This window comes from Vidua chalybeata, chromosome 15 (genome assembly GCF_026979565.1).
Source record: "Vidua chalybeata isolate OUT-0048 chromosome 15, bVidCha1 merged haplotype, whole genome shotgun sequence".
Lineage (NCBI taxonomy): Eukaryota > Metazoa > Chordata > Aves > Passeriformes > Viduidae > Vidua > Vidua chalybeata.
The window spans coordinates 16,497,719-16,516,638 of NC_071544.1; the positions used below are offsets into that span (position 1 = coordinate 16,497,719).

Consider the following 18,920-nt stretch of genomic DNA (forward strand, 5'->3'; position numbering starts at 1 on the left):
GCCCAGGGATGGCTTTTGCCCTCGGGACACGCCAGCCAAGTTTTCCAGCACCAAGAAGCACCAAGTAGAGACTGACGAAGGTGGACGGCGCCGGGCGCTCGGCACGAGGGGAGATCAGCCCCGCAGCCTGGTCCACGCTCGCAGAGCAGAGCTGCTTCCTGCACATCCCACCTCAGCTCACCACGCCCGTGGCATGCCTGGGGGCTGTTCTGCTTAAGGAAAGCACCGAGAGCCCAGGACTGCTCCTGTGCAGCCCCAGAAGCCTGCGCCGAGCCCAGCTCCCTGTACCTGATTCGTTCTTCTCAATGATATCCACCACCTGGCCCACGCACAGGCTGATCTCCGAGCTCTCCTGCTTCTGGTAGTCGGCCACCACGACATACTGCTCCAGCACCAGGGGCTCAGCCGAGGCACAGTCAGCTCCTGCACAGGGAGGGGGACAAAACCGACCCGTGTGCCAGGTCAGCACCGTCCCCAGGGCACGGCCGCCGCCACCGAGGGCACCCCGGGGACCCCAGCGTGAGAGGGGTGAGCCCGAGATTTGGGCAGGAGTGAGGGGGACAGGGATCAAACCAGCAGCCAGGTGAGGTGGGGACAGCCAGGTGAGACCTGCTGCTGCCCACCAGAGCCATCCAAGCAGCCTCCACCAGCCACCACCAGCACAGGAGCTCACAGCAGCCTGCACCTGCCCGGCGTTTCGGGGACCCTCCTGTGCCCATGGGCTGCCCCAAAACAGAGCCTGCAGCGGGTTCTGCTGGGCTGAGGAGCCCCAGAGCCCCGCTGGGAGGTGTTTGTAGGGCAGGGCAGCATCCCCTGTCCTCACAGCCCCGCTGTGTTCAGCCCCTCGGTCTGCGCTGCTCCCTGCCCAGCTCCTCCTGCTGCACATCCCGGTCTCCTGGCAAAAAAGGGGGGAAAATACCCCCAGGAGGGGCAGGGGGGGCAGAACACAGCGGGAACAGAGCGCTCCTGCGGCCAGGAAGAGGAGAGCCGGGATAAGCCGGGATCGCCGGCGAACGGAGCTGGACCGGCGGCAGGTGGCACTGCGGGATAACCGGGAGAAGCGTGGGACAACCAGGACACCGGGAGAACTGCGGGATAACCGGGAGAACTGTGGGACAACTGGGACACCGGGAGAACTGCGGGATAACCGGGACACCGTGGGACAACCGGGACACCGGGAGAACTACGGGACACCGGGAGAACTGCGGGACAACCGGGAGAACTGTGGGACAACCGGGACACCGGGAGAACTGTGGGACAACCGGGACACCGGGAGAACTGCGGGATAACCGGGAGAACCGTGGGACAACTGGGAGAACTGCAGGACAACCGGGACACCGGGAGAACTGTGGGATCACCGGGAGAACTGTGGGATCACCGGGAATACTGTGGGACAACTGGGACACCGGGAGCACTGCGGGATCACCAGGACACCGGGAGCACTGTAGGATCACCGGGACACCAGGAATACTGTGGGATAACTGGGACACCGGGAGCACTGCGGGATCACCGGGACACCGGGAGCACTGCGGGATCACTGGGAGAACTGCGGGATCACCAGGAATACTGTGGGATAACTGGGACACTGGGAGAACTGCGGGACAACCAGGACACCGGGAGCACTGTGGGATCACCGGGACACCGGGATACACCACATCATCAACCAGGCACGGGGCACTCAGGTGCCCAGAGCACCACAGCACTTCTCTGTCTGCCCCCAGAAACCTCCAAGAAGCACAAAAATCCACAGCACTTCTCTGTCTGCCCCCAGAAACCTCCAAGAAGCACAAAAGTCCACAGCACTTCCCTGTCTGCCCCCAGAAACCTCCAAGAAGCACAAAAGTCCACAGCACTTCTCTGTCTGCCTCCAGAAACCTCCAAGAAGCACAAAAGTCTCAAAAAAAAACTCTTGTCCAGGACTCCCCTGTGCCAGGATGAGAAAAGGTGAAAGTACAGGCAAGGATCATGACACAGTTTTTACAGCCCCTGGTGGGATGAAGTGCAGGGAGCCCCAGGAGCAAAGGGAAGGGGGAGGCCACCAGGACAGAGACTGGGAAGGAATCAATGTGCCAGTTGTGAAAAAGAACTTTAGAAAGGGATTGTTAAGGGTGTCAGGATGTGCTGTTGTACCTGGAGCCCTTGCTGGACCCAAAATCGTGTTTCCTTTCCTAGCAGACAGGGGAACTTCTCTCTCTGATTCGAATGTTCAAATGTTCTTTTGCTAAGGGGGAAAGATGAGCAGGTGCATTTTATTCAGTGAAGGTGAATGTGTGTGTGAGGTCATTGGAGGCCCTGGTATGGGTTCCTTGAGGTCATTTGGGGTTCTTTGAGGTCATTTGGGATTACTTGAGGTCATTTGGGGTTCCTTGAGGTCACTTGGGGTTCCTTGAAGTCATTGGAGTCCCTGAGAGGGGTTGTTTTAGTTCATTTGGGGTTACTGGAGGTCATTGGAGTATTTTTTAATTGATCCAGGGGTTACTTGAGGGCATCTGAGGCCCTGATGGGGGTTACTGGAGGTCACAGGGGTTACTTGAGGTCATTGGAGTATTTTTAAATTGATCTTTTAAATTGATCTCTAATGCCCCAGAGATTTGGACTTCTCAACTGGAAGAAAAGGATGGGAGACCTTGGCTGTCAGGAGCCATCTACAAGGATTACTGGGCTAATACAAACTCTCATTGTCTACTTTATTCCCTGTATTTACTTGCCACACCTGGTGCAGAGACCAGGAAAAGTCAGGAGGGGATGTTTCAAATGTTCCAGGTTGAAAAGTAGAGTTTGAAAAGATTAATTGAGAGATAAAAGGAGGGATTGAGAGGGAAGATGTGTGCTAAGGTGCCATCCTCATCCTGAAGGACAAGATCTAGCAGGTCCTCAGGATTCCCAGGATGTTCTGCTGCCTCCTGGAGAAGTTCTCCTGTCACAACCTCTCCCAGCTGCTTCTGAGAATGCCAGACCACAACCAAGATTTAAATGAAATCTAAATCTGCAGGGCAGTGTTATTTAAAGGAAAAGGAAGGAAACTGTCTGTGTCCATAAACAGCACTCTGCAGAGCTCCAGGTGAGCTGGCCAAGTGCAGAGGATCTGTTCCTGCTCATGAAAGCTTCCTCCACACCAAAACCCAAAGGTGGGGCAGCAGACAGAGTTAAAAACAGCCCTCCAAAGTGAATGGTGGATGCTGGGACTGTCTCTTCTAGCAGCTCAATTAAAGGTTTGTGCTTAAAGCGATCTGAGGATCTACCCAGCCCCTGAGAGAAGAATAACAACTGCAGGAAGAGATAAGTGCTCCCCTTTCTGCCTCCCTGGCTGTAATTACACCTGTGCCTCTGAGGCTATTTGCAGTTTCAGCAGCCAGTTCTGGATCCTCCAATGTACCCACTAAACCAGCAAGAGAAGTGGCAAACCGAGCTTGGAGGAAGAGGTAGGCGTTAATTCCGGGAGCATCTTCACCTGGCCTAATCATCCTCAACCACAAAAACACACCCTGGAGTGAGCAAAGCATGCTGAGCACGGCCAGACCCGGGCTCCTCCAAATAGCAATGGTGTAAAGCTGCCCAGGGAGGTGGGAGACAGCTCCAAAGCTCTGGGCTGGGCAGGGGAGGAGGAATTTGTCCCCCGGGAGAGCGGTTTGCAGCCAGCTCAGGCAGGAGCACAGACTGTGCATCCTCAGCTGGGACAATGACACAAATGTGGCCTAGAGAAGGGGAATCCATCGAGTCAAGGGACCACTGAGGCCCCTGGGCTGGGCTTGCAGAAGTGATGCTGGCCCTGGATGCAGGAGAGGCACTCAGCACATCCCAGAGCCAACCCCAGGGCTGCTCAGAGCAGTGACCTCACCCTCGGCCAGCCCAAAAATCCATGGGGGTTTTGTTTGGCCAGAAACTTGGCCTTTCACCCAAGGGTTGAGATGTACAAACCCAGCAGGAAATCTCACAGATATGGGGCTGCTTGTGATGTTTCCAGCCTTTCCAGTTTCTGGCTTTGCAAGTGCCAAAAGTGAGGAATTTCTGACAGAGCTTGGACCTTGGTGCTCCCAGAGGGAAACAAAGAGCTCAGCACTGAATTAGGGGCACAGGTTTGGAGCCTGTTGTTCACTCCAGCCTTGGCCTAATGCATCTGCCAAAAATGTAATTCTTTGGATCAAGTCCCTTCCTCCTCTGCCTGTGTGGATCAGATCCAGAGCTCAGGACAGCCCCTCTTCTCCCAGACCTCAGGGGTTTGGGGTGATCAGTTCTGCAAGGGGGATGGACCTTCCTCCTGCTCTCACGTGCAATGGGCACTGAAGGCTGTGCTGAATTCTTTGCAAACCCTCTCACCTCCCCAGGGATTCTTCCAGAATCTGGAAAAACAATCACATGGAAATGCCATTCACCAGTGGGGTTTCAGACAGCTCCCCTGAGGCTCCTTCACTGCCTCTCCTCAGACCCAGCACTGCAGTTTGGGCTCTCTCTGCCCCTGCAGGGACACTCCTCAGCACAGCAAAAGGGACGTGGGCACACAAGGAAGCAGCTAAAACCAAACTGGCAAAGGGGCATTTGAGGTCTCTGCCAGCCTCCCTGGGCAGCTCCACCCAAAGATAAACTCTGCAGGCAGCTCCAGGCTCGCCTGCACCAACCCGTGGCTCTCCATCTGTGCTTTCAACTGTGAGAGGCAGAGAACAGAAACGCTCCAACACTCAGGGGACTGATGGGATGACTACTTTTAGACACCTAAATCAGTGGCCAAGGCAGAGCCCCAAAGGCTGGGGATAATCCACCCCCTGCAAGCTGCAGGCTGTGCAGAGCCCACGCCTCAGGCTCAGGCAGGTGGGATTACAAATGCTGGGGAAAAAAAAAGCTAAGCAAAGAAAGCAGATTTTATTCCCAGTGCTCACACACACCGGGCCCTCCTCGAAACTCCGAATGTCACCTGAGTCTCGTGGTCACCACAGGAGCAGCACTTTAACCCACTCTGCACCCCAGTGTTTGCTCAAATCCCATTTCCAAACCCGGCTTGCTGCTGCCAGGACCTCAGAGCTCTTTCCAACACTACTCAAGAGCAGTTCACCCCCTCTCTAGCAATTGGGAAATTGCTTTTTGGACAATCTTCGTGATTTTTGTTTGTTAGCAGCTGTTGGATGACCCCTCCTCAGGGACATCCTGGATTGAAGGAGTATTTTTGGTGCCTTGCTGCACATTTGCTACCTCAAAGCAGGCCTGGCTTGAGAACCCAATGAACCACCAGGGATTTCCTCAAGGTGTAGAAGGAGCTGGGGTGACAGCAGCTGAACCAAATTCTGTTTCTGCTGCCAGGAAATGCAACACAGTGAGATGAATCTCTGAACACGTCTGGCACGAGGCATCAACCCTGTGTAAGGTTACTGAGAGCAAACACCTTTCCCTGGTGGCTGCTGCCAGGGGCAGAACAGCACATCCTGCCCTGCCAGAGCAGGCTCTGCCTTGGATGTCATCCAAACTCTTCCTTCTCAGTGGAGAACTCCTGCTTCTCTAACAAGCAGCATCCTTGAATTGAATTTTGCCCTCATTGAACTGAGTTATGCAGCAGGAATGTTTTTCCTCTTCTCAACCCTAGAGAGGCCTCCCCTTCTCTTGCCCCCAGCACTTCAGAACAGAGTCAGGCTGTGCTGGCTCATGAGAGTTTAAAATGACCAACGTCCTGCTTGGACAGAGAGCAGTCAGAGATCGAGCAGAAAATGCTGTCCAAGGTTTTGACAGGTTAAAACCCTGCGAGCCCCACAGGAGAGCACTCAGCCCGTGAGAACAGATCAAAACCAGGAGCCACCAACAGCACCAGAGCTTCCCATCTGCATCCTAGCACCACTGAAGACAGGGGGACACCATCAGCTCCTGAAGGAGGGATGACCTGCAGCTCCACTGGAAAAGGAAGTGGAATCCTTGAGTCCCTCCTGTGCCTCTCCTCTCTCCTGCAAGAGGAACCCGCTCACTACGAGGGAGTTTGCTCACACAGGCGATGGCAGTGCCAGTTCTCTGGCCAAAACCCTTTCCACCACTGATTTCAGCAGGATCCCCACGCAGCCAAGGCTCAGACCTTCCTTCCTAAAGAGCCTCACACGTTTCTGTACCTTCTGCAGCTCCAGGAGCTGAAAGATGTCTCCTTAACCCACGGATCAAAGGCTCTTCTGCTCCTCCCTCCTGCTCTTTTTGGGAAGCTCAAAAAACCCTAAACCACACCAGCAAGGGGGTCTTTCAGAGATGTCCCCCTCTCTTGAGGAGCAAGGGTAGAGCATCCCAGACCCAAGCACCTTCCCAAGGCTCCCAGCTGGTGCCACGGTGAAGGAGAACACCCTGCAGCACCGGGAGGCCTTCAGCCCCTCCCTGCCCCCCGGGGCAGCTCAGACATTCCTCTGCACTCCTGAAATTCTGCATTCCCACCCCTGCAGACCTTCAGCAGGGCCTGGGGCACGTCCCCTGCACGCGGAGCTGCGCCGAGAGCCAAGCCCCAGCCCCTGTTGCCACCGCCCCGTGTCCACCAGCCACCACAGAAAGCCACAGGGGACGTGACAGCTTCTGGCAAGGGTGACAAGCTTCTTGCCCCCCCACCCCAGCTGAGCAGGTGTCCCCCAGAGAAAGGCAGAGCAGAGCAAGGGCAGGAGCAGCTGTTAGTACCTCTCTGCAGGAAAGAGGCCGTTCTCTGGATAATCCCTGATGAGGAACAAAAGGATGGGAGACAAGGCATGAGGCAGGGAGGGGATGGACTGGGGGTCCAGCAGTGCTGACAACACCCCCAGGGCAGTGCTGAGAGCTGTGGGCTCCTTGGGGAGCACCACAGAGGCTCGGGGAATGCGGGATGGGGGCCTGGAGGCTGCAGTGAGGTGCCAGTGGATGGAGGGGGGCACTGCTGGGGAGCAGAGCAGGGGCTGGGTTGCCGTGGGGCTGGGACCTCGCCCCACAGCAGGAGAGCTGGCCTGTGGCTGGAAGGAGGAGTTGGTGTAACCAGCAGAGAGGAAAGGAGTCCTTACCAGACCTCTTCTTTCCAATGGGCTCCCTGAAAGAGAGAAGGAAGAGTGTCAGCAGAGCGAGGGGACAGTTGGGGTGTTGGCCGAGTGACAAACCCACCCAGGAATGCACACAGTGCTGCCACTGACCTCCCTCAACCAGCCATTGTCGCCATGGGCATCACCCACCTGCAAACAGCCCCTGCCCCCCTCCTTTCATTTCATAATTTAACGTTTTGTCCTTCCCAGGGTGAGCTTGGGTGCTGGCCTGGCCTTGCAGCTTCCACCGAGGCACTTGGTACCACCTCGGGCACTCATCCGTGGAAGTCTCAATAAAATGAAATAAAATGCAGCCAAGGTGGAGTGGAAACAAGCAGGACATTGTTACAGGAACTGGAGCCTGTTGAGTTCAGAGACCACAGACTGTGCAGAGACCTGAGCACCACGTCCCAGTGCAGACACCAGCAGGGGAATCCATGGGACACAGCATCCCAAAGATTTCCCAGTAGAGGCAGAGCTAAATCAGAGTTAATTAATAAGCCCCATTAAGATTGCCCCAGTTCAGAGGTACCACAGGGAAGGGAGGCAAAGCCAGGCCAGATGAGCAGGCTGGAGATCAGCAGGTGGGAATGGCACCCTCGTGCTGATGGGAAGAACTGGAGTTTTTGCCTTCTGCCTTCTGCTAAAGCCATCACTGTAACTCATCCCCTGCTTCCCTTCTCTGGCTGCTCCGTCTGAGTGAGGGGGCAAGGAAGGAGCTGCAATTCCACTTTGCTGCTGGGATGTTCCTGGCAGGGACACAAAGAGCTGCAGGTCTGAAGAGCAGCAGCAGCCCCAGCCCAAGCACCTCAGAGGGGACAGGAGCTCAGACAAGACAGGAAACAGCAATAAACTCCTGGCAGCATCTCCTCCTCCTCCTCCTCGGATCCCTGAGGAGCAGAGAAGGGCAGCAGCAGGGCTCACGTGCATGGCTCCCTGGAAACTCATGGCTCCAGAAGGGAAGGAAAAACCACTCTGCCTTCCACTGCAAATCTCATTTAGCTCCAGCCCCCCAGCAGCCACGGCCCAGTTACAGAGCACCAATGCACAGCTGTGACAGGGGGACACCAACCAGCCCCACAGAGGTGGAAAAACCCAGGAATGCTTCTCCAGCTGCTTCCCAGAACTCTGAAGGCAAGGGTTGCTGTGTGACTGGAGCCTCACTTAAAGCTCTGAGCCAACACCACAGTCTCAGTGGGCTCAGCCCAGTGTCCTTCAAGAACCTCATAATCCCCTGAAAGGAAACTCTGACACATGGAGAACTCTTAGCGCATTCAATAATCCCCATGCCATGGGTTTTTTTTTTAGGAAAAGAGAGTCAGGTTTCTCAAACATCTTCTCTAGGCAGCATCCCTGAGGATCCAGGGGTGGGAAGGAGTGAGATGGGGAGCACAGAGGTTGAGCAAAGTGAGCAGGCTTTAAAAATAAATTAAAAACAAATACAAAGAGGCTGCTTTTCAACAACCTGTAAGACAACTGTTAAACGACTCACTGCAGGATGCTGGGGACACTGAAATTCTTCATGGACTTACAGGGTCATAATTCAGGCAAGAAATGTTAATTAAAAGTCATTAATTATAAAGCCAGGTCTAAAGAAGAGTTGTTACAAGCTGGCTTGAGTTTGTAAACTTTTTCCTAAGGCACACTTGGTGGCTGCTGGGCCAGGCAGGTCCCAGAGCTGCAGGGAGGTGGCCCTGAGGTTGTCACACAGAAAAACCCACCCTGCAGTGGGACTCACGGGAGAAAAGTGCCCCCAAATGTGGCTTTGGGGACCTCAGCACTGCCTCTGCTGCCACAGCCAGCTCGTGGAATAGGTGAAGCACTGAAAACCCAACACAAGGAAAACAGCTCCAGCTGCTGCAAACCCACACAGGAGCCACATCAAACGGGACGGATCTGAGGTCAGCATTCCAAGAAAACATCTCCCTCATATAAAAAAAAAAAAACAACTCTCTTGTAAAAAAAAACCTCCTGCTGCAATACAGTAATGCCACCAAAATAGCTGTCGGGAGGGGGTTCATCTCCTAAGCATTCAGCAAGCTTGGAGATGTTTGCAAAATTTATGGAGGCAAGGAACAGGGTACAAGAGAGCCCTTGTTGGGGAGAAGTGATGTTTAGCAAATGCTCCAGCAGCACTGAAAGGAGCCCCTGTCCCCACACTCCAGGGCCACTGCAGAGCTGGCCAAGCTGAGCCCTCAGGCTCAGAACCTGCCCTGGAAGCTCAGGAAACCCAGTGCTCTGTCCAGGGAGCTGGCACAAAGCAGAAGTTTGGTATTTCTGTCTGCTGTCATCCAGGACAGCCAGCTCTCAGCAGAAAGGGAAGGGGGAGGCTGTTTTGGAGCTGGGATCCAGCCTGAACTCCTGGTGAATGTGCACGTGGGGATCAGCAGAAATGCAAAACAACTTTGTGTACAAGCTGTGATCTGTCTGGGGAGCAGGACACAACCCCAGAGCTACAAAGCTACAAGCCAGCAAGAATCCAAAGCTACAAGCCAGCAAAAATCCTTATCCAAACCAATATCCACCAACTCATGGGTCTCTGGTCCACCAGCAAAAGCTCCTGGAGTGACTTCCTGCAGCCCCTGCATCCTACAGCAGGGACAAAGTTCAAAGCAACAACTTTTTAAAGTGTTTGATACATGACGGGCTGCTCAGCTCCCAAAAAAACCCAGTGAAAGATGCTTTTAATTGAAGAGGTTTCTCATGGCTGAGGGACAGCCCATCCCCAGGTGTGGGAACAGCAGCACGACAGCCCCTTCCCCACCACATCCCACTTGTAACTGTGGGCAGTGAATAAATAACCACTTGGTAATATTAATAACTAGTTACTTGGCAGTATTAATTGCTAATAACTTAATTAATTGGTAATAACTTGGTAATATTAATAACTAGTTAATTGTTAATAACTTATGAATTAGCTATAAGGGCCTTGCTTCTCTACAGAGTTAACCTGGGCTCCCTCATGTCCCAGAGCTGAAATTCAGCTGGAGGAGAGAGCAGCTGAATGCCCTGACTCAGCAGTGGCTCCATGCCCAGCCCCTCAGACTTCCCCAGCCTTATTCCAGCACCTCTGCTGTGGTTAAAAACAGCTCTGAGCTGCAAAGGGGTGGGTGGGAGGTGAGGGGGTGCACACTGCAACCTCCCACCTCAGCAGCCCAGCATCCCGTGCTGGTCAGACCTGCTGAGAGATGTGGGGAGCAGGAATTTGATGACTTCTGTTCTTTGAAGCTGCAGGGCTTCCATCCAACACTGAGGAGAAAAATCCCACATCCCCCAGATTGCTAACGTCCCAGAGATTTCTTTTCTTTTTCCATAACCATTTCTCTTCTCCCCCTTCCCTCACTGCTCTTCACAAATTCCTCTGGATTCAGCCTCATTCTGCCCCACACTGGGCAGCCCTATGAGTTGGAAGGAGTGGAGTAATTCCAGTCCAGAGCTTGCTGGACAGGGATCCACATCACAAAAGCCACCAGCTGTCACTGCCAGCAGAAACCCTGCCACCTCCCACTGCTCTCCTGCTTGATGTGGTCTCTCCAGTACACAGAAAAGTTGGGGAAGAGAAAAGAGGGGATGGAGGGAGGGCTTCACCTCCCTCTTCCACCCACCAAATGCTGGAGACTCCTGTCTCAACTGCACTGCTGGCTGTGACATCCTGCCCAGCTGGGAGCAGTGGTGGAAGGAGGAGGAATAAAGTCAGAGTTTGACCCTTTTCCTCTCCCTGGGACAGGCTGGGGCTTGGAGAGCAGGGGGGAGGTTGGGAAGGGCTGAGGACCTGCTCGTGTTGTTCAGCACAGGGCTGCTGAAGGGAGCTGCACTGCAGGAAAAGCAGGAGAGCCCTGGCTCAGCCCGGGGAGAGCTCCAGCTCCAGGGAAAACAACACCACAAGGGCCTGGAGAGAAATGCTTGGGCTGTCCAACCTCCTCTTTCCATTCCCAAACACTGCCAGAACCAAGGACTGAATTCACCCTTTCCAGTTAAAGCAGAGCTCCACAGACTGCAGTTAAAGCAGAATTCCATGATTTGCAGTTAAACCAGAATTCCACAAACTGCAGTTAAACCAGAGCTCCATAAACTGCAGTTAAAGCAGAGCTCCATAACCTGCAGTTAAACCAGAATTGCATGATTTGCAGTTAAATTAGAGTTGCACAGACTGCAGTTAAACCAGAATTCTACAAGCTGCAGTTAAACCAGAATTCCACAAACTGCAGTTAAACCAGAATTCCATGAACTGCAGTTAAACCAGAATTCTACAAGCTGCAGTTAAAGCAGAATTCCACAAACTGCAGTTAAACCAGAATTCCAAGGACTGCAGTTAAAGCAGAATTGCATGAACTGCATTTCAAGCAGAGCTCCAAGGACTGCAGCCAGCTGTGGCCCCTGGCAGGGTTTGACATCCAGGGGTGCAGTGAGTTGGGTGGAGCCTCACCTGCACCCCAGACAGAACAGCACCCACAGGCACGTCCCCTTCACGGCCACCAGCTGCCACCCTCGTGGGCAGGGGTGACCAGAGGTGTCCACCAGGGAAGCCAAGGAAGGGACAGGGAGCAGGAAGGCTCCTGTGAGAGTGGCTGACCAGTCCTTTTTTCCCTCCCTCATTCCCACCTTTCAGCCACAATATTTTCCTTTTTTTTTTTCCCCCTTTTTTTTTTTTTTTTTTTTCTTTCCCCCACTCTGTTGATGGCCTGGCTCCCTTTCAGATTCCCAGAGCAGAGGATTTCTGTGCTGGATGAAGGATGACATCCGGCCCAACCCCAGACACGCCATCACGTCTGATCCAGCCCAGCCGTCTATCACAGCTCCCATCTCCTTAGTGCTGAGCTGGCAGCCTGCCAGGCCTTGGGAATGGGCTCCCAGTCCCTCCAGAGGAGACAGTCAAGGACTTGTATTAATTAGCATTTTGAATTGTAGCTAATAAATACCCCTCTGGCATTCGGAATGGGATGGGGGACGCAACGGGGATGTCCTTGAGATGCTGTAGGGTTTGGCTGCTGGAGGCAAGGGGACAAGGGGCACCCACTGGGTCCCTCTGTGTGCTGCAAGCTTGGATCTCCTCCTGGAGAGGAGGAGAAAGGGAAGCAGCACATTCCCCATGGAAAGGAGAAAGGGAAGCAGCACATTCCCCATGGAGAGGAGGAGAAAGGGAAGCAGCACATTCCCCATGGAGAGGAGGAGAAAGGGAAGCAGCACATTCCCCATGGAAAGGAGGAGAAGGGGAAGCAGCACATTCCCCATGGAGAGGGGCAGGCAGGAGAAGCAGCACGACCAGCACTGGATTCAGCATCACCTGCTCGCCCACCCAGCCCTGCAATGGCCAAAACTCACAAACGCACAGAATTCTGCACCCTGTGGATTGTCCCACCACAAGAACATGTCTGGGGTGGGCTCCAGGCAGTGCCTTGTCTCTCAGACCCAGAGCAGGGAGGTGACAGGGGACTGGCCCTGGTGGCTGCAAGGACAGAGGGCTGGGAGCTCCAGCTGCAAGCACAGCAGCTCACAGGGCTGCCCCACTCAGCACCCAAAGGTCTCCCCCCACACCTGACGCTCTGGCCACAGTGCCCACCCTGCCTCGTTCCTGGCTCAGCCTAGAAGACAAAATAAAGGTGAGGAGAGCGGGTGTGAGACTGAAGCTGCCCTTCCATCCCCCGTGCTGAAGGTCCCTCAGCTGCAGGCAGGTCCAAGACTTGATTCTCACTGCAGAGCAGCTCCTCCCCCTCATGCAGGGCTCAAAGATCTGTGCACAGACAGTGCCCCACATCCCAAAACAGCCCCACCCTATGATACCTCCCTCTGATGTCCTTGCAAGCTCATCTTGTCCTGGTGTCCCTTGCTTGCCCTTGAGCTGAGCATTCCCTGAGGGATGACCTTCCCTGAGGGATGACCTTCCCTGAGGGATGACCTCCTCTGAGGGATGACCCATGGGGCAGCAGGTTAAGTGGTGAGCAATAGCTGGGCAGGACAGATGAGAGCATCAGCGACAGCAAGCAATTAGTTAATGGGCTCTGGGGCTCTCAGACCAATCTCATCAGTGACCACGAGCTGCAGGAGAAATGATGGCAGGCCAAGCCAATAGAAACAGGAGCCAAAGGAGGAAAGCAGGGATGGGGGAAGGGGGAGTTAAGAGAGGGAATGAAAATAATCAAAAACCCAGGGAGAAGATGTAGTCCACACAAGCACGATACTGAGATGGAGACCTGACAGGCTCAGGGGAGAAAAAAAAAAAAAAATCCCCTTATCTACCTCCACACCCTTCCAAAAGAGAATGGTGTCAAATCAATTTATTGCCTTTCCCCTCACAATCAATTCAGGCCTCCTCCACTGCTCAGGAGCCGTGTCACATGCAGCAGGGAAAGGGAGAGCAGCAGAGCAGGACACGGAGGCGGCTGCTCAGATTTATGCTGCTCGTGATTAGTAGGAGATGGGTGGCTCCTGGCCAGAGCAGCTCACAGTCACAAGACTTAGAACCACACCGAGTTGCATAAGGCACACAAGATTCCCTGCAAACCTTCCTGGGTTTGCGTGGAGAGGCTCTGGAGTGTTGTTATGCATGGGGCTCGTGGATATGGCTGAGGGGAAATGCCCTTCCAACGAGGCAGAGGTTGGTGCAAATGTGTGAAGTGAGGCTCTTCAGGCTGATCGTGTTCCTGAGAGTGGTGTTTGCAAGTAGAAAGAGGCTCAGGAAGAGACCAACACTCCATGGGGTCCCAGAGAAGTGTTTCCACTTCCCCACTGGAGAAAGGTGTCCACCCTGAGCTGCAGAGCCTCTCCACCAAAGTCTCCAAATCCCAGACCTGTGACCCGCAAGGGAATTGCTCATGAACACCTGAGTCGTGGGTATCAGCAAGTCCAAGGCAGTTCGTGTCTCATCCCAGTTTGAGTCTCATCACATCCCAGTTTGTCCCACCACCATCCCAGTTTGTCTCACCACCATGCCAGTTTGTGTCTCATCACATTCCAGTTTGTCCCACCACCATCCCAGTTTGTCTCACCACCATCCCAGTTTGTGTCTCACCACATCCCAGTTTGTGTCTCATCACCATCCCAGTTTGTGTCTCCCCACAATTCCAGTTTGTCTCACCACAATTCAGTTTGTATCTCATCACCATCCCAGTTCATGTCCCACCACCATCCCAGTTTGTCTCTCCCCACCATCCCAGTTTCTCTCCCCACCATCCCAGTTCATGTCTCACCACCATCCCAGTTTGTGTCTGATCATATCCCAGTTTGTCTCTCCCCACCATCCCAGTTTGTCTCCCCACCATCCCAGTTTCTCTCCCCACCATCCCAGTTTGTCTCTCCCCACTATCCCAGTTTGTCTCCCCACCATCCCAGTTTCTCTCCCCACCACCCCAGCAGTGGCTCACTCTTTGGGGGGGGTCAGGTCGTCGGGCCGTGTCTCGAAGAACTGCAGCACCTCCTCACACTGGGAGATGTAGGGAGGCAGCTGGATCAGAGCCTGAGGAGCAAACACAGACATGGTGATGGAAACACCCAGACTGTGCACAGAGCCCAGGGAGGACTCCTGGGAGGCAGGGACCTGGGACATGAGTGGCACCCAAGGGGTGCCAGGGTCTCTGAAATCCCAGCAGTGTGACAGTCTTTGTTCCCCTAGCCTGGTAGCCGAAGAAGGAGTCTGGAAGGCGTGAAGCTGAGTTTTCAAGGTTGTTTCTTTCTCCTTATCTATAATATTTTCTCTCTGACCTGCTGTGGTCCGCCTAGTACAGAAGCCATGGCAGTCTGCCCCGAGTCCTGGGCAGCTCCCACCTTATATACTCAAAACTAGGTGTGTATGTTTACAATTTATTACCAATTCCCATCATCTGTGTTAGACTGTGAATCTCTACTTTAAACCAATAGAAAAGTGCCACCATCACGCCAAGACATGGGGAACAAGGAGGAGAAAAAGGCTAGGACATGCCCAGATTCCTCCATCTTGTACCCCTGAATTACATTCTAAAAAACCCCAAAATTCTACTTTTCCACCCTGTGTTAGTTCAAATATCACACTTCTCAAACCCTTGTGACTTGTAACTCCTCATACAGAGTTGACAGCTTTCCACTGGCTAAAATCAAAGCCACAGCTGTTTTTGACTTCGTGCCAGGGTCTCTGAGACCCCTGCCAGGGTCTGGAGCCAGCCAGGGCAGCCAGAGGGATGTGCTGGACTCTGACAGAGGGGTTCCCAGCACAGGCTGGAGAGAACCACAGCAAACCCAGAGAGCCCCACTTCCACCCACCACCCCACCCTGCTGCAGTTCAGACTAAAGGAAAATAAGCAGAGACTGCCCAGGCCCTGCTTAGCCAGCTCCAGCCTTTTGGGCAGATGTTGTGTCAGAGGCTGAGAGCCCCAGGGTGTCCATCCAGCCTCCCAGCTCAGTTTGCCAGCCTGGAGCAGCCATCCTTGGGAAAGGCTGGGCAGTTTACACGTGGCAGACTCTCAGTGCCACCCCAGCACATCCTAAAAATGCTCCCCTGGGCAATGGCAGCTTGGGCAGGGGCAGGGAGAGAAGCAAGGGAGGGAAAAGCACAGACAGCAGGGCTGGGAGGCTGCTCTGCTGCTGTGGAATGGCAGGAGATGTAAAATTCCCTCTGCTTCTTTCCCTTCAAGGAATCTATTGTAAAAAAGCTGCAACAGTAGGACCTGCAGGGTGAGAGTGCCTGGCTGGGAGGCCAATGGAAAAAGGGAGTATTTAAAATCAGGGAGCAGAGCTGCAGCCTGCCTTGGAGCAGATTTATAACCAGTTTTCTGTGCAATTCCTCCTCCCCTCTGTTTGCTGTCCCAGCAGTCTCGTGACAGCAGTGTGGGCAAAGCAAACCTCCCCTCATTTCTCTGCTGGAGACAAAACCACAGCTGCAGAGCCCCGGGGTGACCACAGAGATCAGATGTGGCTCCTTATTGCCCCAAGTGCTGGCCCCAAAGCCCTTCCAGCACCAAGCAGCCAGTCCCTCAGTGCCAGCACAGCAGACCACTAATCATGGGCCAGACTGAACAGGATCATGTGAGACACAGCAGAGAGAAAACCACTCCCTGCATGGCTTTTGGGCCATTCAAATATCAGGTTTTGCATGGATGCCATTCCCATGTGGTACCACTGCCCAGCTCCAGCATCCCGTGATCTAAGTGTTTTCCCCCGTGCCAAAATCCCTGGGATTTTGTGGCCTGGAGAAGGCCCAGTGCCCTCTAAAAGGAGGGGATGATCCCAGAGAGCACCCTGTGCTGGGAGGAGGAGACACAAGGCCCACAGCTCATTCCCCAGGACGTTTTGAAGGAAGCCCACCTAGAGCTGCCTCTGCCGAGCCAAGCAGGCCACCCTGCTGTCCTGCTGGCCACAGCAGCTGTGGCCACTACATTGGAAACAGTGGCACAAGCAGCCTGATGTCTGTCCCCCTCCTCTGGCCCTGCCACCCACGGCAGTGACCTGGGCAGGGCCAGCAGGACACAGCTTTGGTGTCGGAGCCACAGCAAAGTCACCTTTCCCATCCTGCTGCCTGCAGGCCTGAGGAGAAAGGACCAAAGACAGAGGATCCCTGTTGGATTCAAATCCATTCTGCAGGCAGTGAGAAAGGATTTTCTTTCCTTTCTCAGAGCAGCAGTATTCTCAGTGGGCCACCCACTCTCTTTGGGGTAGAGCATCACCACTCCTTCATCAACCCCCCTCTAGCACTTCCCCAAAATCCCTTAGACAGGAGGAAGGCAGAGCCCACACCACAAGAAGGGCCAGCAGATGTGAAACACCAAGAGAATAAACTGGAGAAATGGGAAGGCATTTCAGGCCTCTGCTCCCTCTCTTTGCCAATCCCATGGTTGTTTGGAGTCTCACTGAGTAACTCATTGCTCTTACCAGCTTGCTCCGATTCCTTTGCTGCTTTTCCTGCACTTTATCTTCAATTGCCACGTTTTTCAGTACAACAGGAGCTGGAACAGAGCCCTTCAGCAGGAACAGTGCCCTGTGAAAGCAGTGGTGCCCCCCTCCCTTGCTCCACTTCCCTGCTTCCACCCCAAATCTCACCCATCCTCTTTGCAGGGCTCTCCCAGAGAACGAAGACGCCCAACTTCCCTCAGAGGAGATGGCAATAAAGCAGAAACTTCCTCACACAGCTCCCTCCTGCTAATCCCTTGCTCATTTTCCATCTCTGCAGCCCCTGGTGAGTCCCACACCCAGCTCAGCTCAGCTGCTTTCCGGGTAAGCAGCAGCAGCTCAAGGCCAGGAGGGAGAGCTGGGAACTCCTGGGTGATGCATTAACGGGAGGAGGAGAGCACAGCTCCCTAAGTGGGTCGTATAACATCAGCCATTACCTTCCTCTTGTTAAGTCAGATGGGTTCATTATATTTTATGCCACTAATGGCATGGCTCTGAAAGAGGCAGCTGCAGCATTTTATCACTGAGGGACGTTTTCTTCCCCAAAATGGAATTTACGGCCGCGCCTGTCTGTGCAGCTGACACAGCTCAGTGGCTCGGGAGACAAGGGCCAAGCACCCTCAGCTCCCCCCAGGACAGCTCAGAGCACACCTTGTACCCCACCTCCATCACTCTGCCCTCAGCTGCTGTCCTGGCCCGCAGCGATTCTCATCTGCAGCCCCTCTGCAGAGCTGTCAGGATGCATTTCCCAATCCATCCCCATCCCTGGAGTTGTTATTCCAGCCACGGGCCTGGCTGAGCCCCAAACCCCACAGCCTCCCCCCCACCACGCAAAGGCACTGCCACACCTCCCTCACCTAAGGGATGGCATGGGTATTTTACCATTTCCCCGTCTTCTCCCGTGGGTTTTGCAGCTTTTGCATAAATTTCCAACAAAATTCAGACTGGATTTCGGAGGCACCAGTCCTACCATGGCTGCTGCAAGTACTAATGCACATCTTTGACATGACGAGATGTGACACGCTGGATTTGCGTGAAAATAGTTTGTCGTGGACTTCAGTATTTTGTTTCTCCTGCCAAAAAAAAATCTGCCCTAAAATCATAATTTCCCTTACACTTCAGCCCAGTTTTATATCCTTCAAGAGTATGGAGCAAATTGTCTCAGCCTTCTCTCTGTTCCAATAATTTTCTGAGGTACAAGTCATCTTACCCTGTTTTTGTAAGCAGTAACCGGAGTCTGCATCCCAGTCTGGAGCCACCCCACCATCCTACAGCCTCAAGTGCTGTCTGCTACATCACACAGGAGGCCTTTTCCCAAAAGATGGGAAAGGAAAGGCTCCCTGAGGAGCTGAGTCCTTCAAACCAAGTCCTGCACGGAACCATTTCACTCCAAACCTGTGGTGATGGACACAGCCAGGTCCTTTCCAGCCCTTCCAGAGCTGGTTCTGCTTTGCAGCTGGAGAAGGGACAGGAGGAAGGCAAAGCCCAGCAGCAGGGTGCAAACTGGAGTGGGGTTGGGCACCTCTGACCCCTGTGAGGTCAGACCTCCAAGCCCCCAGCATGAATCATGAGGAGAGAAAAGCTAAACCATGGGTGGGTTTTAATCAAAAAAAGAGATTGATTAGAGCACTCCCTGTGCTCTTGATGCCTTCAGTCTGAGCTCTCATGTTTTCCACACTCTGCACTGCATTGGTACAGAGCTCTGAACTTCATGTCAAGTGCCAGCAGCTCTCCTCACAGCTCAGGCACACACAACAATCCTTTTCCAGCCCACAACCAAGGACACCGCTGCAGCTTCAGCCCCAAAAAGTGCAAACAGCAGGGAATGGAGGAGAGCAACCTGGGAGGATGGGACTGCTCCACCTGGAGCTGGAATTGGACACTGAACCCCAACAGGGAAATGGAGCCAAACTTATAAAAGTGTCAAAAGCAGGAGTCCATGTGGGGTGGAGCCACGGCCGGGCTCTTGCACTGCCCAGGGTGTGTCCTGTGAAGGCCTTTCCATAAATCCCAACTTTATTGCTGTGACTCTGCCCAGCCTCTGCTCCAGGCAGCCTCTGAAGGCATCAG

The 18,920-nt window shown here is 53.9% G+C and overlaps 1 protein-coding gene across 2 annotated transcripts in view; it reads right to left on the bottom strand.

The window, feature by feature from the left end:
- SH3PXD2B (SH3 and PX domains 2B) overlaps positions 1 to 18,920 on the bottom strand; it is a 65,467-nt gene that overhangs the window by 11,947 nt on the left and 34,600 nt on the right. For both annotated transcript variants that reach the window (XM_053956780.1, XM_053956779.1), the window contains exons 5-7: positions 14,357 to 14,448; positions 6,981 to 7,006; positions 289 to 423 (exon numbers count right to left, since the gene is read on the bottom strand). In XM_053956780.1, the coding sequence (XP_053812755.1) occupies positions 289 to 423; positions 6,981 to 7,006; positions 14,357 to 14,448 (253 nt within the window). The remainder of the gene's footprint in view (positions 1 to 288; positions 424 to 6,980; positions 7,007 to 14,356; positions 14,449 to 18,920) is intronic.